This window comes from Nymphalis io, chromosome 22 (assembly GCF_905147045.1).
Source record: "Nymphalis io chromosome 22, ilAglIoxx1.1, whole genome shotgun sequence".
NCBI classification, from domain to species: Eukaryota; Metazoa; Arthropoda; class Insecta; order Lepidoptera; family Nymphalidae; genus Nymphalis; species Nymphalis io.
Genome location: NC_065909.1, coordinates 3,388,797 through 3,414,931, shown reverse-complemented (window position 1 = coordinate 3,414,931; position 26,135 = coordinate 3,388,797). Strand labels below are relative to the sequence as shown.

Here is a 26,135-nt window from a genome sequence, read left to right as displayed (position 1 = left end):
ATGGTATTTAGCTTATATATATACTTATTTATAGAATTGTTTATGCAGGCAAATTCCATCATAACTAATTTTCATGTAACTTTATCAGTATACACAGCCCACATGGTTGCTTTTAGATGGCACAATTGTTTTTAACAAAATAAATATTAGCAATTTTGTGACAAGTATTCATAATAATTACGACTAATTTATAGTAAATTGATGTATGAAATTGAAAAAGAATATAAATCCACTTAGTAATTTATGTGGCCAGCATGAACAGACAGACAAGCTACTTCTGTTTTAATATATACAGACCATAAAAATTGATAAAAATAAAATTCATGAATAGAGTAAAAAACATATTTACAAAAATAAAAAACTAAGCATGTCTATCAAAAACGTCTTATATGAGAGATATGATAAGAGAACAATATATAACTTTAAACTAATACTATAGTCTAATATTAGTATAATAATATACTTAGATAATCTAATTATGGTAATGTAATTATGTAATTTGTAATCTTTTTATATATATAAAAATATTACAATAAAGGGTTCACAATTTACATACTTGTAATATATTTTAAGTAATTTTATCTGATCATAAAATTCAATATGACTCATTTGACCTAGGCGTAAATATGCAAATCTTTAAGAACACACAAATGTTGTAAGTAAAATGATCCAACAAATAAATAACCGGTCCCAGAAAAACGATGTGTAATACAAACAAAGAAATCTTTTTAATCGTGACAAGGAAAATACAAACCACTGCAAATCTCTCCGTTTCCATTTTTAATTGCATATCGGAGGGGACTCACGGTATTCAATATCAAAGCTCGCGAAGTTGGTATTCTTGCCGTCTCCAATAACATGCAATCCTCGCATTCTTCATACTGGCTCCAAAATGTAACCGATTCATTTGTTTTGATCTCCAAACAAGCTTGGTCGTATTTTAATGTCGTTCCATTACAGCTACGTATGAACGAACCAACGTTTTCGAAATTACCAAGCATTTTCAAAACTTTACTCTACATTAGTTTTCAAGTAAATAATATACACAATGAAACAATGCAGTAGCGGAATTGCTAAAACAATATTGTTGAAAACTGACAACGCAAAATCTGAATCATCAATGAAACGTCAAATTAAATGCAATAAGTTTACGAATTGAATGACAGATAATGAATTGAATGAATGTAACTTTGCGAATGAAAAACATGTAGGTTGAAAAACCTACCTAGTTAAACAAGTATTTTATTAACCAAACAAATTGCAATGTATTAAAAAGTGTTGCCAAATGGTAAATCGACGTCTACTATACTTACACTTTCTTCTGATTACTGAAAAAAGCAAAGATTGTTTGATTTCTTATATACGTATATGTATTTAATGTTACATACTAAATTTTATTTTACATAAAAACCTCAACAAAAAATACAGGGCTTTTTTTCATTTCGATTTGATTTATTTCAATGTCACAAACAAAAGTGTTTTTAACGTGTTCGAAGAACCGTTTTTACACAGGGAAACCTATGTATATTTTTAAAATATTCAATAGTTTCTTGAGGAAATCGTTTTGTACATCGATTGGTATGTCCACATAATTTTTATTATCATTGTTCACAATATTTTTATGTTCCCCATAAAACCAACTCGGCAGCGGTGAAGGGGGATTGATGAAATAGTGATACCTCATTTTATTAGATGTCATTATCAGAGATGTGAAGGGTCCTATGAAATACAACTGAAAAATAAAAATTAAAACATTATCAAATTAAGAAAATATTGTCATTATTAAGGGGTGCTTGTTGTTACTAACAGTCACTATATCCGACAGCTGGACAAAGGACACTAGTCCTGAAAAGTAGTTTATGGAGTTTATTCCATCATGTTGCTCCAATACAATTTGGTGGAGCCAAATATCTCAGAATTTCACCCGACACAAGTATCGTCTTCCTTCACCGCTGAGCACAAGATGAATTTACAAATTAAGAACATCAAAGTTCAGTGGTCTTTGCCTACACCCGATAAAGATACCAAAAACTAAAACCAAATATGCCCGTACAACTGTTGTATGTATGTACAACTGTTTTATTCTAAGAACTTGTAAAATGTATTTAATTCGTGAATTGTAATCAAATTTATTTCATTATTTAATAATTGATCAAGTTATCATATGCATGATAGCTCACACTCTTAAGATTTAATAAGAGTCTTTATATAAATTGACATTTTTTTTTTCCAATATTCTTATTTATTGTATTTTAAAGACTTTTTAATGTGCTGTGCTATCTATAATTGGAAACTTTATTAGTTTATTATGTTATATTTATTGAGACTAGTGGGATACATACACATGAATACTTTTTGATTCCTTACTTTTCCTGCTTTATATCTTGAATAGATAAAACAATAACATCAATAAAGCCATTAGTAATTAATTATAAAGGAATTAGTATTTACTCTTATATTTATCTTTGGCAACACCGGGTGTAGATAATGAAGATGGCGATTTAATATCAACGATGCTTTAAATTTATAGGTTTAATTAAATAAATATACTGTACTTTCAAAGATTTTTGTTCATTCCTAGGGACGATCTCACTTATATAGGAATTGGGATCGCTTATCTGATTCATGCTGTAAAAATGTAAATTCAGAAGATTTATTAATCATCAATATTAATTTTGTTTATCATTTTATATTATATAATGATACTTACAAAAACTTATTCATTAATACCAAAATTTCATTTTTAATGTCTTTCATATTGTTAATTTTAAAATTGGTTTCAGAATTTTCATTAAATATCTGCTGATCTTCCATTTCGGAATTGTCTTTTCTTATTATCATTGATCTTTGGAGCTTGTAACTGTAGTAAAGGTAAAAATACAAATTAAAAAAAAGACATTATGGATATTTTAAATTCATCAGCTGAAATTAACAAAGAAACCATTTTAGGGCCCGGATGTTAGAAAGATGTGGGTACAGCTTGCAGCCTATTGTTAATATAATGTAAAATAATATATTCTTATTTAATTTATATGATTTTTTCTAAATTATCTTGTATCCATTTAACGACTACCGACTTTGCAAGGATGTCATACAGACAATTATGTCCTAACCGATTTCGGCCACGATTCACAAAAGAGACTAGCCAACTGTGCTAACATATTATAGTGCAAATGTCTGTACAGTCTACACAAATCCATTCTCTCTGCTGATAGGACGGCAAATCCTATACGATTGAAAACATTTCAGGCGCAGAAACAATAGGTTTACATGCTTTTCAAAGCACGAGAGTGTAAAAATAGCCACCAGTGCAAAGAGGCATACAAACATACGTAATAAATAAAATAAAATATTAACGTAAACTTACAAATTTTATAATGAGCATAAACTTAGTATGGTGTAACTTAAATACATACATACTAACTGAGATAGTAGAATATATATATTGTTAGATTAATAGGTAGGTACTTACTTTTCAATAGCCGGACCGATTATATATTTAAAAACTTTGTTTTCAGCCGTATTCTCTAAATATAATCGCTGAAAATCTAACGAATCGTCTAGTAAATTTAGAACCCATAATGTAACGTTTGATTTCAAATCATTTTTTCTATCAATCTCTTTCAATATTTCCGTTGATTTATAATCATTATTTTCAAATAATTTAAACTGATTTTTTCCAATTTTAGCAAAGGATAAGGAGACTAATATCAAATTTATAGCTAATTTAAACATGACTGATTGGTATACTGTTATTAAAGTAATTATTAGCGGAAAAAATATTTTTTCCACCAAATGTTTTTACACCTGAATAAATACTACAGCGATTTCCAAACTTTGTTCATGTTTAATAAATAATTAAATTATTATATTAATGTAACTATTATGGGAGAGCTCCAAGCAAAAGCATCCTCAAACGGAGACTCCGCCAAAGTTCAGCTGTGGGACTTACAGGATGTTACTTTATTTATTTTCTATTTGAATTGTCTCGTAGTAAAGACCCGATGAGGTCGAATTGTCCATACAAACGTAATATTGTAGGCTCGAATAAAATAATTATTACATTTACATATTTTTTTTTTGTTAAGTAATACCGGTCAATTCATATCGACTGTTCCACCGGCATCACTACAATAATTGTTCCTGTGAAAAAAAGCCTTTGAGAATGACAACAATATCCAAAATCGGCATGTAAAAGTCAAACTTCAATGAAAATTATCATTAATGATTGTTTTAATTCAAATCAAAATAATATAAAAAAGGGAACTGATGTTTGAGAGTTACTTGTTCTTTATGCAGTGCCTTTTCTAGAACAAAAACGGTTATTGGGCGTATATTGTCGTTACAAATATTATTAGGAATATCTTTTGGAATGGAACGTCGTATGACGTCAACAATTAGCAATACTATCGAGGTTATTATATTTTATTAAACATTAATAACAAAATTCGTGTTAAAAGATGAGGATATAATAAGAAATCGTGTGGGACATGTCCAACGAGTAGAGTTACATTTAAATGTCATGTTAGTAGAGTAGTAAGATACCTTTGCCTTTTTATTTTTTATTTAATTAATAAAAATGTAAATTATCAAGATCACTCCTATGTAACGTTAGCTTAAACTTTTGTTTCTTTAAATAAGATAAGATTAAAAACTATTACGCAATTTGTTGTATTAAATTATTTGTATTAAGAAAAATCGTGTATCAGTGACAAAACATTGCTTATCTCATTATTGTTTTCTGTGGACGTTCAGATATAACGAAGTATTGTTAGCTAACAATATGAAAAATATTTTTAGCATATAAAAAGAGATCTTTTATATACACCAAAAATAAAAACGGAACACCAATTATTAGCAGAGTTCCGGAAGATTTTATTAATGAAAACGTTTAAATTTATGTGTCTTGTATCTAGTACGAAGCGATGAGATTAGTACAGTAACAGCCTGTCAATGTCCCACTGCTGGGCTAAGGCCTCCTCTCCATTTTGAGGAGAAGGTTTGGAACTTATTCCACCACGCTGCTCCAATGCGGGTTGGTAGAATACACATGAGCCAGATTTTCAATGAAATTAGGTACATGCTGGTTTCCTCACGACATTTTCCTTCACCGTCAAGCACGAGATGAATGATTATAAACCCAAATTAAGCACATGAAAATTCATTGGTGTTTGCCCGGACTTGAACCCACGATCATCGGTTAAGATTCACGCGTTCTAACCACTAGGCCATCTCGGCTCGGATGAGCTTAGATTTATATAAAAGCCTGTTTTGGTTCTACACAATCAAATGTTTTAATAATAAATGATTAAATACAATATAAGACGAAAGCATATGGTTATATATCGCATACATCGTATATATCCATGTCTAGGGTGTGTTTCCCCCTAATATAGGGTAATACCGAAGTGGACGATAAGTTCCTAAATGTTTTTTTTTTTAAGTGAACGTAGGTCTTGCATAATATATATCCTATAATATTCTGATTCAGATATCAAAATATGTTTTTCTTTTTTTTGAATGAGTTAACTCGTATCCAAGCTCTTGTTCAAAATTAAACCTCTTTACTTTTTTTATGATCTCAAAAAAATCATAATTAAAATATAAAAAATACTGGCGAAAGAATTTTTACGATATCTGCAAAAACGGTTTTTTTACAATTTTTTAAAGTTACGAGTTCTTAAATTCTTTTCTGGAGCGACCGATCGACGCGTGACGTCACATCGCCCAACGTCGCTCGCTCGCCCATACAATTTCGATTGTATTTTCGCGTTATTCTTGATTTCATTTATATTTCGGTTAGTATAAAAAAAAAACTTTCATATATTTCTTATACTGTACCATAGCATACTAATTCAACAATTAGAACTCGGGAAAAATACTTTTTCAATATATAAACAAAAACAAGTAGATATTTTCGTGATGAGCATTTTAATGTTAGTACCTTAATAGAGAATATTTGTCGTATTTATGAGTTTTTAGTTTGAAATGATCAAATAATCAATTTTTACAGGCTAGTTTTAGGTATTCGTTTAATATAAACATAATTCGGAATGTTCGTAATACGGGCTTGATACGTTGAATACCGATAGTGTTGTCATAAGAGTTTGTATCGATGAAAAATGCATTTCAACGTTAATCTTAAGTTTATTGTTAATCTTGAAGAAATTTTGTGAGCAATGCCGTATCGCCAATGGTATACGTTGAAAAAATTCTTAATGACTGTGACCATATTATGTTTCGTTAAAAGTCAAATACGTAGTCTAATATAGTACGTATGATACAAATGAAATTAGATAATTCTTCATTAAAATAGGCTTATAAAGGCACTTTTGAATTATCATATTATAGTATTGAATTAAATGTAAAGCTACCACCGGTGATCTTCTAGTTTACAATCTCAACTGCTTCTACAGCTTCAGTGGTGGCCTCTTAGACTCAACTGCAAAATGAAGCAATTGAGTCTAAGAGGCCACCACTTGAACTCAACCACAACAAAATTAGCAGTTAGTCTGGACATAAAAAAAAGCGTTTGATTGGGCTTCCCAGGTAATAATGCAACTTGATCACCAATTTCGCCTGATCGGACCATCATGAGTCATTGTCGACGGTGCATGCTCTTACTTAAAATTCGTTAATTCTGGTGTTCCACAAGGCTTTGTGTTATCACCTACTCTGCTTCCTCTGCATATTAATGACATGTACAAATTAGCAATATTCAATGTTGGCAGACGACAGCACTGTAGACGCCTTATACACCGGTCGCGCTAATATTTGTCGGGAACACGTCAATGAGTTTATACTTGTGTCTGAAATCACAAGTACATATGGCTCTGTATTGTATGTTTTTTTTTTATAGAATAGGAAGGCGGACGAGCATATGGGCCACCTGATGGTAAGTGGTCACCAAACGCCCTTAGACATTGGCATTGTAAGAAATATCAACCATCGCTTACATAGCCAATGCGCCATCAACCTTGGGAACTAAGATTTTATGTCCCTTGTGCCTGTAATTACACTGGCTCACTCACCCTTCAAACCGGAACACAACAAGTACTGCTGTTTTGCGGTAGAATATCTGATGAGTGTGTGGTACCTACCCAGACGAGCTTGCACAAAGCCCTACCACCAGTAACTGCTCTTATTTTAGCATAAAATAATATATTAATAATCGTTCTAATATTATTATATATGAAAGAACGAATTTGGGGCGTCAAATCACAAAGAGGGATAAATAAATACGAAATTATCAATGCGCGTATCGCAAAAGAGTCGCCCGCGATAACGAATGGGCGATGGCGACGTCACAGTCAAAACTCAGATGGAGCAGAAATTATACGAGAGCGCCCAAATTGATTTGCTTTTAAAAAAAAAGTTTACTTGATATTATCATAATTTTTTCACACCTGTTATTATAATAATTTGAAGATTATTTTAGTACAAAAAAATAACATTTTTTAAATTTACATCTTCCTAATTATGAATTAATTTTTTAATAGCAATTTCATTGGAATGCGTCATAGATCATATGTTTTTTTTTTAAATATTGACAGCTAATTTCAATTGCAGTTTTACTATCAAATACATATCTAATTAATAGATATTATTACTGATACAGTTTTGTACAAATTAGTCTACTGTGATATGACATATTTGAAATAGGTATCAAAGAAATAACTACTTTTTTAATAGGTGCTTAAACCTATTTAAAAAAAAAGCATTTCGTATTTCTTATTAAAGTGTAGTGAGCATATTTTCTTTTTGCTAATTCATTTTATCAAAACTTTTTAAGTATTGCCATGTTATTATTATGGACCATAGAGGTTTTAGTTATATATATTTCTCAATATTATAGATTTTTCGCAATAATGTGGGTTGGCAATTAATCAAAAAAAAAAAGAATGGGTTACAACATTTATTAGACTTAGTATAAAAAAAAACATAATTTTGCTTAAACCACGATACATTTTTAAATACCTATTAATAAGGAAAAAGAAAGGAAAGAAATTTGTACTCAGCTATTAAAGTTTACTCTGAACCAATAGTGGTGTCCAGCGAATTATAATAAATATTATTTGATAATTTTATTAAATTGGCTCTTACAGGGCAACATCTACAAATAGTAAAGTTTTTAATTATCATATAATGTGATTACAGTAAAACAAATACCAGTGCTTATTTAACGCAATCTCTAAACTCATTTTAACTCTACACATCAGAAAGAGATAGAAATATTTTTAGTTCTGTTAAATTAATTTAAGAGATTGTGTAAAATAGAATTTGTCTTAAGCTTCAAACAAAACAGTACTTTATGTTGTAGCAAATAAATACAATAATGCTTTAGCAAACTGCCAAATTTCTGATCCGCCTAGTTTGGACTCCCCATACACACGATCGACGAATGTTATCGGCACCTCTCCAATGGTGTACTCTAATTGCCTTGCTCTGGAAAAGAAAAACGAAATGTATGATTTACTTATGAAAAAAATAAATAAAATGTGTATGATTTCTCTATAAACATCAATATTAAATTGGTTACCGAATTATCATCTCCATTTGGAAAACATAGCCCTTGGACACACAGCTGTCTATCAATTTCTGTAGGATATCCTTTTTGTAAAGCCTGTAATAAATAAATAACAAACTTAATACAACCTGTTAGTAATTGAATCTTGTGTTTAGGCTTATTACAATAGTTACACTATTTCATTCTATGATATTAATCTTTCTTGTGTTATTATAATACATGCTAATTTACTGGTGGTAGAGCTTTGTGCAAGCTCGTCTGGGTAGGTACCACCCACTCATCAGATATTCTACTGCAAAACAGCAGTACTTGGTATTGTTGTGTTCCGGTTTGAAGGGTGAGTGAGCCAGTGTAATTACAGGCACAAGGGACATAACATCTTATTTCCCAAGGTTGGTGGTGCATTGGTAATGTAAGCGATGGTTAACATTTCTTACAATGCCAATGTCTATGGGCATTGGTGACCACTTACCATCAGGTGACCCATATGCTCGTCCACCTTCCTATTCTATAAATATATATATATATATATAAATGTTTTCCTAAAATTTTCAAATGAATATGGTTGAATTTTGACAACTGGGCAATTACAATTTATTATATTGTTGGAATTGATATATATATTCATTAATTATTTCTCGGTTTAACTAATATGTACTAACCTGGTTGTTACAGAATGCCAGTAATTCAGTATGTTTACAAAATAAAAATATTTATATGTTAAAAATATCAGAGCATAACAGAGCAATCTGTATTCTAAATATTCAATTATGATTGTATCCTTACCTAAAAGAACCAGTCAAGTCAGAAGCGTTAGGCCTTAACAAAAGTTGTGTTATAAAATTTGCACCCCTTGAAATTAGTTTCCTTTTAAAATCCCATCCGTACACACCACCTCCATTCTTGTAGCGAGTACCTGATACTAGATCATAATCATGCTTCTTTTGTAGCTCTATGAACTTTGGAATGAATTGAGGCTGAAAAAAAAATAGTTTAAGCTTTACAAAAATATATACACTTATCATAGCAAACAATTAAATATTTAATCAATAACAGGACTAAGATATCTTAATATTTATGAAAATATTGTAAAAATATATTACGTGGTGACTTAAATCCGAATCCATAATGATAATAAAATTGCCTGTTGCATGTTGCATGCCGTGAATGTAGGCAGTTCCAAGTCCCAATTTCTTCTCTCTCGGACGTAATAATATTTTATTTGATCCATACAATTTCTGCAGCTGTTTCGCTACTTCCAGCGTACCATCTGGGCTGCCATCGTCGATGATAATCACTTCATAATCGTAGCCGCTAAAGATATGCCACAATGGTAAATTGAATGCATTTCAACATGACATAAGATTATGTTTTACTTAAATAACATTTACCTGTTGTCGAGGTATTTGATTATTAGCCATATTATGATCGGTAAGTTCTCTCTTTCGTTGTAAGTCGGCAATAAAATGGAATATTTATCACTTTGAGTAATTTCTGAATCTGAGGCTGTGCTCGCCATGTTGACGTATGTCAAATTGTGTCATTTCATATTTGTCAATAAACTAAAAACTCATTAAAGATTGAAATGTTTCGTGTTTGCTCGAGGAAACATGAAAACTTGTTATTTATAGCATTATTTAAATTAAGCCAATTCCTATACAGTATTATTATTCCTATAATAAAATATTCAAGCAGTAAAATCTGTCCATTAATAGCAATTTTAGTAAATCAAAATAAAAACAACAAAATCTGCTAAAATTGATACGAGAATGACAATTTAAGACATATATTAACGAACATTTAAGCAAATAGGACTTTTAAATAAATGTTAAAAATAGGTGTAATTTAAATTTGTGTCTCAAAAAATAGAAATAAAAATTTAATAGTTTTGTATGGTAATCTTGATTACTGATATCATTGTATTAAAAAGCGAATTAAACTTAATATGCGGAAAAAAATTATTTTAAAAATATTAATCACAGTTATCAGAGTAAATAACGCTTTATATATTTTTGATACAAATATTAATTACATTGTAATAGAGCGTTTCGTTTTACGGAAGTAATCATTAAATCGTTGACATTCATCTTATAGGGAATTTAAACGTCAAACAATATTGACTTTTCGATTTGTCAGTAAATACTTCTACGATTTAAAATGTATTAAAAATTATCAAATAACTATAAACATTATGTTTTTAAAAGCAAACATTAATTTGTACTGCCTAAAGTACAAGTAAATGCAACGAGATATTTTAAAAATTACTTATTTTATTTTAAATCATGTCACAGATGTGAAAGTAGCAAATTTTTAGCAAATCGCCTTTACTATACTTTTATATAAATATGGGAAAAACAAGCAAAGTAGTTGTATGTGGAATGAGAGGCGTTGGTAAAACTGCAGTTTTAGAGCAACTTATATACGGAAATGTGAATTTAAAATCATCTTTTTATCCAACAATTGAAGATATATACGTTGCTAATATTGAAACTGACCGTGGGACTAAAGAGCGCGTATGTTTCTACGATACCGCGGGATTGGAGCCTCCTCTTACAGGCGAGTTGAAAGGTTTAGTTGAAATTAGTTTTTTTTTATTACAGCCTACTGCTTAAAGTTTTTGTTAAAAGCTTATAAATTATGCCTTTACAGTGTAGAATCTTATGCACACTTTTTTGCCATTTGCTATTTTGCTCTGCTCTATTGAAATGCACTTTACATTAAGGTCATATATATACAGACTACAAGTGCTAGACCAAGCAACAATATTTTAAATGAATAAATAAGAAGTCTTAATATAGATTGTGGTTTTCTAAAACTCAAAGGTAAAAAAGAAAAAGCAATCAAAATATAAAATTGTTACAGCTTTTCTATTTCATTAGTTCAGTTTTTTTTTTTCATATAGTACTTACATTTTATTCTTCTTCTGGTATATTTTTATGCTAGTATAGCATAAAATACTCTACCAGTTTCTATTATATTGATTGTAAATTTCTATAGCATAATACCTTTTTAATGAGAAAAGGTTCATTTCCCAGCTTATGTAATTTATTTTCAATAATTTGTGATGTTTATTATTGTTCTTGTTTATAAATAAATTGCTATTTTTTTACATATCTGTACATATATCTAATAATGGTTTAAATAAAGGCCTTTGAAAGTAAATTGTTTATTAACGAAAATGTCCATTATAATACATCTTATATATATTTAAAATTTAAAAGAAAAACCTGTATTAATAAAAAAATTTATTTATAATTTTAATGTTATAGAAGTCAACGTAGGAAATAAACAAAGTGAAAAAAATCGATATTATAATTATTATTACACAGAATATAAATAGGACCATTATTTTACAACAACATAACGATAAATAACTTGCTATACACTACGTTCCATATTTGTTTTGGTCTGAATTAATGCTCTCTTAGTACACTTTAGAGGAGATTGAATATGACATTTATTATGTATAAATTAAGGTTCTTAACATATTTGAATAGGGCCACCTCAATCACCGACAATGCAGCTGACAGCCAATCAAGTCTTGCAGCGACACTACCTTGGTTTTGCAGAGGGATTTGTCATGGTCTATGACACTACTCACCCGGAATCACTTGATGTGTTGATGTATTTGAAGAAGGATATTGATAGAAATAAGGATAAAAAGGAGGTAAGAAATACCTTTTTTTTTTTTGGTAAAAATTTGGCTTAAACAACTTGTATATGTCTCATTACTGGGCTGAGAACTCCTCTCCTTTTTGATGAGAAGATTTGGAGCTTATCTTCATCACACTGCTACAATGCAGGTTGGTGGATACACATGGAAAAATGTTTCTGCCATTTGCAGGTTTTCTGATAACATTTTTTTTCATCGGCCAAGCCATGATGAATCATAAACACAAATTAAGTATAACACAAATATTAAGTGGTGCTCGCCCGGGTTTGAACTTGGAATCATTGCAAATTATAAAATTGAGATTGTAACACATTATCAATTTGTTTAATGGACACAAATGGATAGGAGTGAAGGAGCTGTCCATAATAACCCATAAATACAATATAAGTTAGCGCACAGATTAGATCAGTACAATAACTTTAATTACACTCCAAAGAAAATATTTTTATGTAATCTATTATATATTTTTTTACATAAAATAGAATGGCAATGGGCCACCTGATAGAAAATGGTCACCATAGGCTATAGACATTGGCGCTGTTAAAATTATTGACCATTCCTTACATCGTCAATGTACCACCAATCATGGAAACAGTGATGTAATTTCCTTCTGGCTGTAGTTACACTGGCTTACTCACCCTTCAAACCGGAAAACAACTATACTAAGTATTGCTGTTTGGCGGTAGAGTATGTGATAAGTGGGTGCTACATACACAGACAGGCTTGCATGAAGCCCTACCACCTTTTTTTTTTCGGGGAGGTAAGGCATTTACGCCTGCCGCCCGGTCCGGGTATGTGGGACTTACGGGGCAGAAGGCCCCATCCTACCCACTAAAACCTTTCCGGAATTGCGCCTCTCCGCAAGGCGACGGGGTCACGGGAACGTTGTGACTTACAACCGCAACTCCGCCAAGTGAAGCCCTACCACCTAGGAAATAATTATATAATTATAATTAGTTAACCCAATTACAATGTATGAGTAATGTACGCAAAACAATGACATTATTTTTTGTCAACAGGTAGTGATGCTTGTTATAGGCAATAGAACAGGTCCGGATGACATCAATAGCCTCGAGAATACCTGTTCGAAAGCGGCTAACTGGTGTGCCAGGGAGAAAATTCGCCATTTTGAGGTATCAGCTATGGACAGGCCGTCCCTATATGAGCCTTTTATATTCATGACGACGAAGTTAAATCCTGTACAGAATAAAACGGCATTTCCTCAACTCTCTACTCTTAGTAAGCTAACTCAGAAAAATAATCGCAGTGACGCAATGTAACATTACGTTTTTAATCTATGCCCCTTCTGTTATCAGCCTTGAGGTTCTTACTGTTGGCAACATTGGATGATATGTTAGAATATGCAAAGGGTGATTGTTTAAATATTTTACAAATATTCTTTTATATTTCCCAAAACAAGGTAATAATTATTTTAAAGGTAAATCTACAGAAAAGTTGAATCACAAGTTCTAATGTACAAAATAAACGAAATTCTTAACCGAAATACTAATAAAACAATAATTAACACCTTTACACAGTAAAAAAAGATAGACAGTAAAAAAAAAACTTATGTGAGAGACTCAAACGTATTTAATATATCATTATGAATTTATCCTGAATTTATAATATTGTTATAAATATTTGTACGAAATCGCCCTTCGTGTAAAGCTACAAGAACCTAAGGATATCCATTGCAGTTCATGTCATTTCTTCGATGTATCATGACCAGCGATAAGCATTTCATGCCACATAATAGTGTAAAACCTACGTCAGTGTTTGTTAGTCTATGGTCCGCGGAACACTGGAGATATCTAAAGCAACTTCATTACCATATACTCCTTTTGTTTATTCTACTTTTGACATAAGCGTGTCTATGAAGTTTCGTAATAAATGGATAGCAATCAAAGACAGAACAATGCAATACTTTATGAAATACTTTTTTTCTTCTTTATAATAGAAAAAAACGATCGTTTAAAGTAAAAAGCCGCTCTTTAGCCGTTTTTTTTTTAAATTCTATACATTTAAATATAGTCTTAATTATATATTGAGCCTACAGACTTCGTAACGAAGATTTATTCAAATTGATATTTGTCTGGAAAAATTAAAATCTGTATTTTAATTTTATTTACTTGTCTATAATTAATTTTATTAATACGGTAAATAGGTTCTATAATATTATTATTATATACATCTGAACTGGATTCATCACTGGATTCCACGGTAACATTAATGATTTATTACACTTTTTGACAACGCAAATTTTATCAAAGCTCTCTTCACACTTTTCAATGTTTTGCAAGTATTACGGGAAAGATGGCTTAAAACTTCTTAAATAAATTCAATTTTAATTAGAAATCGAATCGGCAACACATAAAGACAACACTCATTAATTAATACTTGAGCTGTAAAAAGTAAAATAAAAGGATTAAACGGACTATAGTTTTAAAATAAAAAACGATATTTTTTTAATAAGCAACCTTTTAAGATGGACAGTATGATATAATTATGATAAGATTAATTTAAATTTTTGTGGTTATCTTGAGGCCGTGACGTGATATGAGTTTTTTTATTTAATTTTATAATTGACTTATTTTTGCGACCGATGTCATTTTACTCATTGCCTACGTGCACTAAAAAAAAAGGTAGGTACTGTTTTAAAACCAATGACATAAGCGTTTCGCGCCAAAAAATATAAAAGTTGAAAATAGAATAATGAATTCTAAAGACATTAATTTCTAACCTCAAACCTGTAATAATTATAGATTATAATTTATTAGAGGTTCTGTATTCGTATATGCTTTAAAATTAACATTGTATTAAAGAATCTCATGTATAGTATTGTATAATCTATGGTACAGTGATGAAATTTAATATAATTCTTAAATTACTTAATTATTTATTGTACTTAATTTATAAATAACCAAAACAATATTTTTAATTGTTTATGGAGAGTGAAATTTATGACACCATAGACAATTGTATAAATAATTGTAATGTTTCAAACAAATTGATATTTTTATTTTTCAGTATTTACTTATGAATATTTATCTTTAAAAACAAAATAACTTTTTAAATGCATAGCATTTATAATCAATCAAGTGCACGCTACTTATTCGTATAATATTTAATTATTTACGATATAATTTTAGACATTTTATCTTATGTTTGTAATTTTATTATTAAAACAATCCTACTAAATACGAAAATAAGTCTATTGAGATAGTTGTTACTCATTAACTCTCGACCTGTTGTTTGTAATAAATTTATTGTATTTGTTATTTTAATAATTAAATATATATTTCCTTTACGTCTAAAAAGGCGGGAAAGTAATTTGAAAATAGTTGTCAAATGTTTCAAAATGTATTATTAAAAAATATGTATATTTTATATTTACATTATGATTTAATTTAGTTTTAAATGTTTGTTTTTAAAACAAATGATATATAATATTAATTTAAATTAATAAATGTAATTTTGTGTCAAAAGTAATTATTTATTAAGTTTTTTTTTATTTGTCCGAATTTTTGAATGTTTTAATGAATTTCCAAAGTTTTAAAATATCTAATTTATGTTTGTGTTTAAAATCATATGAACGCGTCGTTAATTTCTTAGTCACTTTTTTTTTCTAAGCTTTGTACAAGGAAATATCATCAAAAGCCCCATTAATTTTTCAATCATCTCACCATACTATAATGTAAGGGGCATAGATTAATACTAATAAAATTATTTATAATAATAATCTTAAGTGATTATTATTAAGCGTGCTACTTTGTATCTTTGCTTGAAATGAATTGTAATAAAAAAATGTTCTTATTATCTTGAAGTCCAATCGTACCTTTGTTTTTTTTTTTTTTATATATGCCCCGGGATGGCAAATGACTCTACTCCACCTGATGGTAAGTGGTAGTAGAGTCCAAACGCGACGACGGCCAGTACAGTCGGGAAGAATGTTCTGTACTAGCCGTCCCCGCCTTGCCGGCCCGCAAGATGCCTCTTCACGCCTCGTTTGAAGGAACCCGGGTTGTAAGAGGAGGGGAATACGTGAGCTGGTAAGGAATTCCATTTTTTGGAAGTGCGACAAAGAAAGGAGTTGCCAAATTTCTTTGTTCGCGATGGAATTGATGTCACAGTTAGGCGGTGACATCGAGAACCAGCCCGCGTGGACTTAAGAAGGAAGGGGGAAGCAGGAATTAGAGAGAATAATTCCTCAGAGCACTCGCCGTGATACAGTCGATAGAAAGCGCTCAGTGCTGCTATCTCACGACGCAATTGTAAAGGTTCAAGGGTGTTTGTGACCTTTACGTCGCCAATAATGCGTACGGCACGTCGCTGCAACCGGTCCAAGGCCTCAAGTAGGTACTTAGCGGAGCCATCCCAAAGGTGCGAGCAATATTCCACGCAAGACCGTACCTGTGTTTTGTACAGCAGGCACAGTTGTTGTGGCGTGAAAAAGCGCCGCACCTTGTTCAGAACTCCGAGTTTCCGTGAAGCTGTTTTTATAACAGCCTCGATGTAATCCCTTGGACTAAGGTCGCAGCGAACGTCAATCCCCAGCATGGCGATTTTGCTTTGCATCACCAGCGGAGTACCACAGAGGGAGGGAAGAGGGGAAAATGTTGACTTTTTCGCCGTGAGAGCGCATACCTGTGTTTTCTTGGCATTAAACTCAACAAGATTATCAGAGCCCCATTTGGCGATGAGATCTAACGTCCTATCGAGTTCAATGACAAGATTCTCCCGCCTCTCCTCAGTTTCCGCCCGCCCAGCCACTGCGCGTCCGTGGTATCCACCATGCACTGTACTATCATCTGCATAGCAATGTATGTTCCCAAGGGAGAGCATATCATTGATATGCAAAAGAAAGAGTGTGGGAGATAGCACAGATCCCTGGGGGACCCCAGCATTCACTACATAGAATTGTGAAGCGCAACCATCTACTAAAACACGAAGGCTACGCTTGTGTAGGAAGCTGGCAATCCAGGTGCATAGCTGAGCAGGCAGACCATATGCCGGTAGCTTGGAGAGAAGACTTCTGTGCCAGACCCTGTCGAAAGCCTTGGAGATATCGAGGCTGACAGCCAACGATTCTCCATGCTTGTCGATAGCTTCACCCCAGAGGTGTGTTACGTACGCTAGAAGATCACCTGTGGACCGTTTTGGTCGAAAACCGTACTGACGATCATTAATTAGACAGTGATCTTCTAGGTAATGGATCAGTTGGTTGTTTAAAATCCGTTCCATCACCTTACAAAGTACTGAGGTGATAGCTATTGGCCGATAATTTGCCGGGTCAGACCGATCCCCTTTTTTGGGAACCGCTTGCACATTAGCTCTTCTCCAAGCCTCCGGCACACTTCCCGAAGAGAGAGAAAGTTGGAACAGGCGCGTTAACACAGGAGACAGCTCCGCTGCGCACTTCTTCAGCACTATGGCTGGTATTCCATCGGGACCGCTAGCTTTCCGTACATCAAGTGATTGCAGCTCCGCACGCACATCACGTTGCCTGATTTTAATGTCAGGCATCGTATGGCCACATGCAGGTATTGTAGGTGGCAGTGCACTACAATCATCGATGACGGAATTGTCGGCAAAGAGTTTAGCCAGGAGATCAGCTTGCTCTTGCGGACTGTGAGCTAGCGATCCGTCCGGATTTCTGAGCGGTGGCAGCGAAGGTTGGCAGAAGTTGTTTTGCACAGACTTGGTCAGACGCCAGAAGCTACGGGAGCCCCTAGGATGCGAAACAAGGTCATGACCAATCTGTACAATGCGCTGTGCATCCGCTCTCGTGTATGCCTTTCTACAGGACTTGGAATTTTTATTATAGTTTGCTTTCAGTGAGTCAATGTTAGATGCCCCGCTAATGCAGCCGTTGATCCACTTGCGATATGCCGCCTGCTTAGCTGATACAGCATCGGCACATTCACGAGTGAACCAACGGTTACGCGTACTCCTACTGACGAGATCTGAGCTAGGAATGTAGTATTCCATTCCCAGCATGATCTCGCCAGCAACAGCAGCGGCACTAGCTGTCGGGTCATTCCCACTGAAGCAACGTTCCTTCCAAGGGACCGACGCATAGTAATCGCGCATACCTTCCCAATCCGCCGACTTATAGTGCCAAACGCGACGTTTGCATACCGCTAGTGGCGGCAGCTTGGCCTGTGGCACTCTGGTAGAAATAAGGCTGTGATCCGAAGAGCCAAGAGGAGCCTGAACCACAACCTGATATTCTACCGGGTGAGAAGTCAGCAGAAGGTCCAGTAGAGAAGGTGCTTGCCCATCAATGTCTGGGATCCTGGTGGGCTGATCAACCAGTTGGGTCAAGTCATGTGTGAGAGCAAAAGCATGAGCAGTCCTTCCAGCATGGTCAGTTTTGAGGGATTTCAACCAGGATTCGTGGTGAGCATTAAAGTCCCCCAAAAACACCAATTCCGCGTTAGGAAATTGCTCTTGCGCAGCATCTGCCACCCGACTAAGATGGTCAAATAGTCGGCTTGTCTCCAAGTCACCATTGTGGGATCTGTAGAGGCACACGTAGACTCGGCTCTGACGAACCAGGTCCACACGTACCACCAACATGGAGAAGGAGGGGTCCTCCAAGCAGCGCAGTCGGTGACAGCAAACATCCGTCCTGACGAACAAGCATACTCCGGCTTTCGCTTTGAAGGATTCTTCAAGCGTGTAGCCGGGATAATTAAGGTAGCTGGTATCGGCAGGACGGAGTATTTGTGTCTCCGTGAGAAACAACATTGCTGGCCGTGCTGTCTCGAGATGGTGGTGGACAGCGTTGAGGTTAGTGTGGAGTCCTCGGATGTTAGAGAACTCGACCTCAAACAGCGAGGGTATGGTGGGGGTGAGCACCGCTGTACGACCGTTATTTCTTTTTTGTTGCGCCATTTGGGAGAAATTAAATGGAAAAGAGACGTGAAGCGAGCGATGTATTGCCACGATAGGGATGGGCAAAGTGTGGAGGCGTGTTTCCCCAAGTGGTTGCCAAAAGGAAAAATACACTGACCCGCCGGACGGAAGGGCCCCCGAACCCCCCCGGAAGTGGCCGCCGGGACCCCACCTACCGGTCACCAACCGGCACGACGGTCCACCCCGAGATTATGCGTGGCCTGGTGGGGCAGCCTCACGAGCTGGTTAGGCACGCTCGGGCCCCTGTACTATGCCACGGGCGGCCAGCGGAACAGCCGTTTCTTCGGGTCTCCCTGGCCGGCAGGTCAATACAGTTTCCCCCGGCATTGGTTCAACAGCCGTCTCCAACCGGACCAACACCCATCGCGGCAATACTCGCTCGGGCTCTGGCTGTACGCTGGCTGACCTCGAAACGCGGCTGCAAGCCACTTCACGAGTTTTTCACCATGCGTACGGTGGTAACAAGCCAGGCGGATGTTAGCATCCTACCACCAGGTGAGCAGATGGTCGCTCAGATATCCCTTAGTCGCCTCTTACGACACCCATGGGAAAGAGAGGGGCAGTGAAATGTATTCTTTCTCCGTCACTGCACGGATAATATTATTGTCATTTTTAATAAATAATAACACTTAAATGTACGGTTTTTGCGTTAGAAACGTGTTCTTGAATCGTTACCACATTATATAAAAACGTTGCAACACGAATTAATCTTGAAATTTAGCTCTCGCCTAAATAAGCTTCGCAAAAACATATTTTTTAAAGGCGTTTTAATTTGTATGTATTGACAAATTATCAGTTTTAAACTGTTGATAAATATTTCAACTATATTTTGTAATAATATTTAATTATAATGTACTTAACTCGAATATTAGCTCTGTAAATGAATTTTAAGTATTATTTATTTAATTTATTAGTGCAATTTGTTATAGATTATAAGTATTAAGTTAATAAATTGATATAATCTTAATATTTATTGTGTTTTCTCTATTTAAGTCACAGTGATTTTTTTATAATTTTTGTTCAAGAACCTAAATATAATTTCCTTATATCCTTATTTTTATACATATTGAAGGACAAACATACAAAGAAAAGTCTTTTTTGAGAAAATTCGCTGATGGTAAGTGGTCAACAAACGTCCATAGACATTGGCATTGTAGGAAATGATAACCTATGATATTATGTCCCTTGTGCCTGTAATTACGCTGGCTCACTCAACCTTCAAGCCGGAACACAAAAATAACAAGTACTGCTGTAGTGCGGTAGAATGTGTGCGGTAGTGGTACCTACCCAGACGAGCTTGCACGAAGCCCTACCACCAGCAAATATCAAATACCTTCACAATCGGGTGTATTGTCAAGCAACGCGTTGAAGACAAATATACAAATATTTATTTGTAATTATATAGAAAAAAATAAATAGGACAATTTCAGTAAAATATTTCATTGATATGAAATCATAAAAAAATCACATTTTCATAATATTTGTAATTTTTTTATTCACGTAATGCCTATGCCACCTACGTCACGGAGGGCTAGTACTACCGTTTTAAAACTGAGTTTTAATAAAAGTATATTTAAAACCATCCGTTCGTATTTGAAACTGCCAGTACTTCTTAAGAATAAGGATTTTATTCCAAAGTATTTCTTAAGCAATGATATAAAGATCCAAAAACCGATCTATTCGCTCCAATTATGCTAATGTACTAAACTACACGTCCCGCATATTGCTTCACGCGTTTGTCTGAATATTTCTTTATATATCTAAAACAATATACTGGTTCGAATTGCAAAATATATAATGCATTACTAAGGAAGTGCAGCCATTTGGACACAGGGAGAAACTAAAATAGTCTCATTTTCATTTCATTTTCTCCAGCTCAGTTTCTTTAGCAGGTTCTTTTTAGGTCTGAGCTGTTTCTTTCCAAACCGGTATATAAGTCTGATGCTTGTGTATTGTATAAAGATTTTGGCTTTCATACATAATAGACTCACGAGAAACCTATTGAACGAGAGTGTTTAAAGTGTGACCAAACTATTGTAATCAGGGTAAGCCCACAAGAGTAGCTTCATTTATCAAAATCAAAATATACTCATACATGCAGTATATATAGGCAAGAACAAAATAGGTACCACAGTACTTTTTTCTTTCTGTTTGTAAAGCGATTGATCTTTCTTTTTCGGTTTGGTACATGGCTATAAAAAGAGCTTGACGCTTTAAAAGAATTAGGAAATAATGGTAGAAAATAAATGTTTATAACATGCAAATAATGTTTTCTTAAATTTTCAATAATGATTATGGCTGAATTTCAACCAAAGATTTTTTAACAATAAAGCATGCTTAGCGGCAACTTAAGTATATATAGCGGTATTTTATTAAAAAATCCCTAAAAACAATTTATTAACGTAATTCTTCTCTAAATTGAGCTATTTTCGCTCGACTTCGAAGCTAATTCGCTGTTGAAATATTATATTAAACTAAAGTTTTATTTATGTGTTATACTGAGCCTTAGTAAATAGTATATAATATGTAAAACATTTCCTTGCAAACACAAGTATTACTTTAACGTTTAGAACAACATGTGCCATTTTCATTTAATTAACTTTGCTTTTATAGTTTTCTTAATTTCTTCCGTTGAAAGTTGGGGTATGTACTTTTTTATAATTAAATACTTACTAATATTGTTAATATACATTAACAAATTCTAAACATTATTCTTTCTATTTTTCTCTGTAGACGATAGTTTGAAGACGACGGGGTCAGGGAACAGTTCGATTAAAAAGCTCGTGTATGGCGGAACAAAAACCAACATATATAACGCTCCATACATGGCGTTATATTTCGAGGTGAAGAAGGGCTTCCTCTGTGGCGCCACCATCGTTCACAGGAGGTTTTTACTATCAGCTGCGCATTGTTACAAGTACGTTTCATCTTGTGGCAAGTAGACCGAGGCTCAAAGGCAGAGCGAAAGGAGCAGTCGCTCCAATTGTTCTGGTCTGGATTCGAACCCGCTTCCTATGGTTAAGACTTCTTGTCTCATTATTGATTATATAAGAATAATAGCAATTAATATATTATTATAGTCTGCGGTTTCTTCCCAAAGAAAAACTGTCCCTAAAGACAACACGTTATAATATTTGAGCATCAAAAAATAGATACCTTATTGAATTTAATTGATTAAATTTTGAACAAATAATATTTACTTATTTATTAAGTTATTTCCAACAAAGGCGTTCCACTTACGAGTACATTACATCGTGGCATAATATAAGGAGACCACAGCAAGCACACAAATAATGACTAAACAGAAATTAAAAAAATTTTAAAGTAAAAGTATATCTACATTTTATTAGAATAATTCGATTTACTTATTATTATTTTTTTTAATTTGCAGCCCTAATTCAAAATATTATGTCAAAGTTGGCACAGACAGAATTGACGGTGGCTATCGATATAAAGTCGACAAAATAATTATACATCCAAATTATCATCCAGTTACAATGGACAATGATATATCCGTCATAAAATTAAAGTCAGAAATGACGTTTAATAACTACATTGGAGCGATAAGAATGGCGCTAAGTGACATCATGCTTAAATCCGGCGCGATAATGACGACTATGGGATTCGGTGGGACTGAGGTAATAGAATTCAGAAGTCTAAATAAGCGATTCAATAGATTATACTCAGGTTTTGGGTAATATTTATTTTCCTCGACACTTCGAGTTTCATGGTGGGATCACATACTGAGTGGGAGCATCTGTATACTACAAGCTACTAACGTATTAATTGTCACTGAGTTAACTGACATATATATATTTTTTTATAGAATAGGAAAGCGGACGAGTATATGGGCCACCTGATAGTAAGTGGTCACCAACGCCCATATACATTGGCATTGTAAGAAATGTTAACCATCGCTTACATCACCAATGCGCTACCAACCTAGGGAACTAAGATGTTATGTCCCTTATGCCTGTAATTACACTGGCTCACCTACCCTTCAAACACAACAATACCAAGTACTGCTGTTTTGCGGTAGAATAACTGATCAGTGGGCGGTAACCTACCCAGACGAGCTTGCACAAAACTCTACCACCAGTAACCATCCATTTTATGAAAGATATCGAGATGAAACCATAAACAAGTTTTAGTACTTTTTATAGTTTTGAGTTTAACATATTCCTAACAATCAACTGCCGAGTTTTCCTTCATAGTACTCTATGTCTACTTTAATAATTCGAACATATTGCACTAACAAAATCGTATCGTGCGAAGAATGTTCGAGAAAATTATATGATGACGATCAATATTTTTATGTGTTTTAAATCAGAGTAGTAATAACTTTTCGTCGAAGATCGTCGTAATTTGGTTAATTAATCTATTGGTCTGCTCTCGACTTTATAAGATAGATTTTTTTTATAGAATAGGTAGGCGGGCGTGCATATGGGTCACCTGATGGTAAGTGGTCACCAACGCCCATAGACATTGGCATTGTAAGAAATGTTAACAATCGCTTACTTCGCCAATGTTGAATGTGAACTAAGATGTTGTATCCCTTGTGCTTGTAATTACACGGGCTCACCCACCCTTCAAACCGGAACACAACAATTCCAAGTACTGCTATTTTGCGGTGGAATATCTAATGAGTGGGTGGTACCTAACCAGTCGAGCTTGCACAAAGCCCTACCACCAGTAAAGTTTGTATTTTCTTAACCGCCGCTACTTTTTCTATGATCCTCTTAACCTTCGTCCTTACGGTTAGTTTGGCCAATATACAAGACCGTATGGAGATGTTTGTCTTCAATTACTTAATGTTTACATAAATCATTTCATAACAATATCGAAGTGTTTGGAAAGCTGAGTGTCTGCTTTCATGTTGTAAATATCGGTGACGTAGCTTCTTTGATTGCCTTAAGGTGTCGAAAAATAATCATTAACATTTATCGATAAATCGTGTATCCGTGTATTCTGTAAATATTAAAGGAATACGATGTTGTATATGCATTCCTGTGTGTACCAATTTCTCAGTTTGAAATGTTGGCACTTTTAAAGAATCACCAACATTTCATAATTCAGATATTACAAACAGCGGCAGCGCACTCGAAGAGCAGGCTTAGATAAATAATATTTATGTCTTGTTGGATTACGTAGAATAAAATGAATTTTAATTACGTATCTTCTCTTCTAGAATAATATAAGCTCCGATAAGTTATTGAGAGTGGATGTGCCCTACGTCGCTCACCACGAGTGTAAATCTTTAATGGGTAATATTCTTACAAGAACAATGATTTGTGCTGGAGGCGTGCGTGGGGAGGACACTTGTCAAGTTCGTATTTTATTATTCTAAATACACTTTCTTTTACTTATATTATGAGCTTTATTTTGATTTTAGATGGCCTCGTTGTTAGGACACGTGAATGTTAACCGAAGGTTTCGCTTTCAAACCTGAGCAAGCACCAGTGAATTTTCATGAGCTTAACTGTGTTTAGGTATTATTTAGGTCATGTTTGGCGTTGATGGAAAATATCGTGAGGGAACCTACATGTTTCAGATGAAATTCTGTCTTATGTATATCTAACTCGCATTGGAACAGCAGGGTGGAATATGCTCCAAAATTTCTCCTCAAAGGAAAAGGAAGATTTAGGAAAGGATTTTGTTGAACTCTCTATTCTCTCTCATAATCCAATGGAACGGCAATCCGAATGTCCATCGATACGATCTGAGAGTGTTTAGTAGCAGAACTAACGGTTATACGTGCTTTCCGAGGCAAAGAAGTGGAAATACCATCAACTACCAGTCTTTGGGCTTTTACAGAGATTTTCTTTAACAAAAAGTTTTTGCCTTATAAGTTCCCAAATAGACCAACGGTCGAAAATTCTAACTAATGTTATATTTGCGGAAGTGAGTTTTTTGTATTTTCACTTTCACGTCATAATTACTAAGCAGATCATCATTAAATTTTGCATACACGTTGTCAGGGGTAAAGAAATGGACACAGAGTACTTATCAGCAGCACTCTCACACACAGGAACTTGTAATAAATACAATGGATAATATATATTGCCAAAATATACAAGTACTAAAGCCCTAGTTAGACGTGAAAGCTTTTGCCAAATAGAGGAAGAGGAATTAATTAATTGTATTTCTCTAGGGTGACAGTGGTGGACCCCTTATCTACGAAGATATGATTGTTGGTGTCGTATCGTTCGGAAGGGGGTGTGGTAAGAAGACAATCTATGGCGTCTATGCAAGTGTTCCCGCGCTACGTGGTTTCATTGATCAGACAATAAGATATTTCTCTAAGTATCAACAAAATATCCACAATGATTATCGTCCACTGTAGTTATATCATTTTTTATCTAATTACGTAGATCTAGAAATAAATACATTTTATTGTAAATTATAATTGTATAATATAATATAACTGTAAATAATTGTTTTTTTTTAAAATAAAACTTTGGTTATACATATAAATGTGTAAATAACTCCAAGGGTATTTATTTTTGACAATTATTAACTTTATTGGGAACACATACATAAAAGAGGCGGGACAATCTCTATAGACTGCACTGGTTGAAATACTTTTTTTTTTAATTTCTTCATTTTTTGGTGTGTATTGAAATACACTAAATCAAAATATTCAATAATTATAAAATGAAACGTAATTGTTTTTATTTGATTTCTTTATACTTGTATATTGATGAAAATCAACTGATTTGAATGACAACGAAAACTTCAGGAAAATTATATTTACATATAATACAAATGTAACTGATCACTGTCTGTACATGAAAGATATATGAGTCTATTATCAGGGGTCTTTATCAACGCAATAGAACCCAAAACAATGATTGTGAGAAGTTTTGTCTGTTTGTCTGTGCGTTGGTGCACGCTAATCTTAGGAACGGCTTAGCTGATTTGGGTGCGCTTTTTACATATTTATATATTATATATATATATATTAGGCCAAACTTCACTTAAAATTTAGTGTTTATTTTATTATTGAAATAAAATTTT

The 26,135-nt window shown here is 33.7% G+C and overlaps 4 protein-coding genes across 6 annotated transcripts in view; 2 read left to right on the top strand and 2 right to left on the bottom strand.

Annotated features, from left to right (window-relative positions):
* Positions 1-1,134, bottom strand: part of LOC126777054 (heparan-alpha-glucosaminide N-acetyltransferase-like) — a 102,400-nt gene extending 101,266 nt beyond the window's left edge. For both annotated transcript variants that reach the window (XR_007670006.1, XM_050499910.1), the window contains exon 1: positions 755-1,134. Coding sequence is in view for 1 of the 2 variants with exons in the window: in XM_050499910.1 (XP_050355867.1) it covers positions 755-1,001 (247 nt within the window). In the remaining variant the exon portion in view is untranslated. The remainder of the gene's footprint in view (positions 1-754) is intronic.
* A 6,766-nt stretch (positions 1,135-7,900) lies between these two features.
* Positions 7,901-10,083, bottom strand: LOC126777107 (dolichol-phosphate mannosyltransferase subunit 1). Its single transcript, XM_050500002.1, has 5 exons — positions 9,919-10,083; positions 9,631-9,841; positions 9,314-9,504; positions 8,540-8,623; positions 7,901-8,445 (listed from the first exon to the last, which is right to left on the bottom strand). Exons 1-5 carry the CDS (start codon positions 10,044-10,046, stop codon positions 8,310-8,312), a joined length of 750 nt encoding a protein of 249 aa, XP_050355959.1. The 5' UTR covers positions 10,047-10,083; the 3' UTR covers positions 7,901-8,309.
* Positions 10,084-10,670: 587 nt separating this feature from the next.
* LOC126777111 (NF-kappa-B inhibitor-interacting Ras-like protein) lies at positions 10,671-14,243 on the top strand. Of its 2 annotated transcripts, none has more exons than XM_050500008.1 (3): positions 10,671-11,083; positions 12,025-12,194; positions 13,220-14,243. In XM_050500008.1, the coding sequence occupies exons 1-3, from the start codon at positions 10,873-10,875 to the stop codon at positions 13,478-13,480; spliced, it is 642 nt and encodes a 213-aa protein (XP_050355965.1). In that variant the 5' UTR covers positions 10,671-10,872; the 3' UTR covers positions 13,481-14,243. The 2 variants fall into 2 exon arrangements, with proteins under 2 accessions (XP_050355965.1, XP_050355964.1); XM_050500007.1 differs by having other exon boundaries at positions 10,671-11,095.
* Positions 14,244-21,688: 7,445 nt separating this feature from the next.
* On the top strand, positions 21,689-25,515 carry LOC126777104 (trypsin alpha-3-like). The gene is made up of 5 exons (XM_050499998.1): positions 21,689-21,761; positions 21,852-22,035; positions 22,510-22,756; positions 24,307-24,444; positions 25,270-25,515. Exons 1-5 carry the CDS (start codon positions 21,695-21,697, stop codon positions 25,459-25,461), a joined length of 828 nt encoding a protein of 275 aa, XP_050355955.1. The 5' UTR covers positions 21,689-21,694; the 3' UTR covers positions 25,462-25,515.
* The last annotated feature ends 620 nt before the right edge of the window (positions 25,516-26,135 follow it).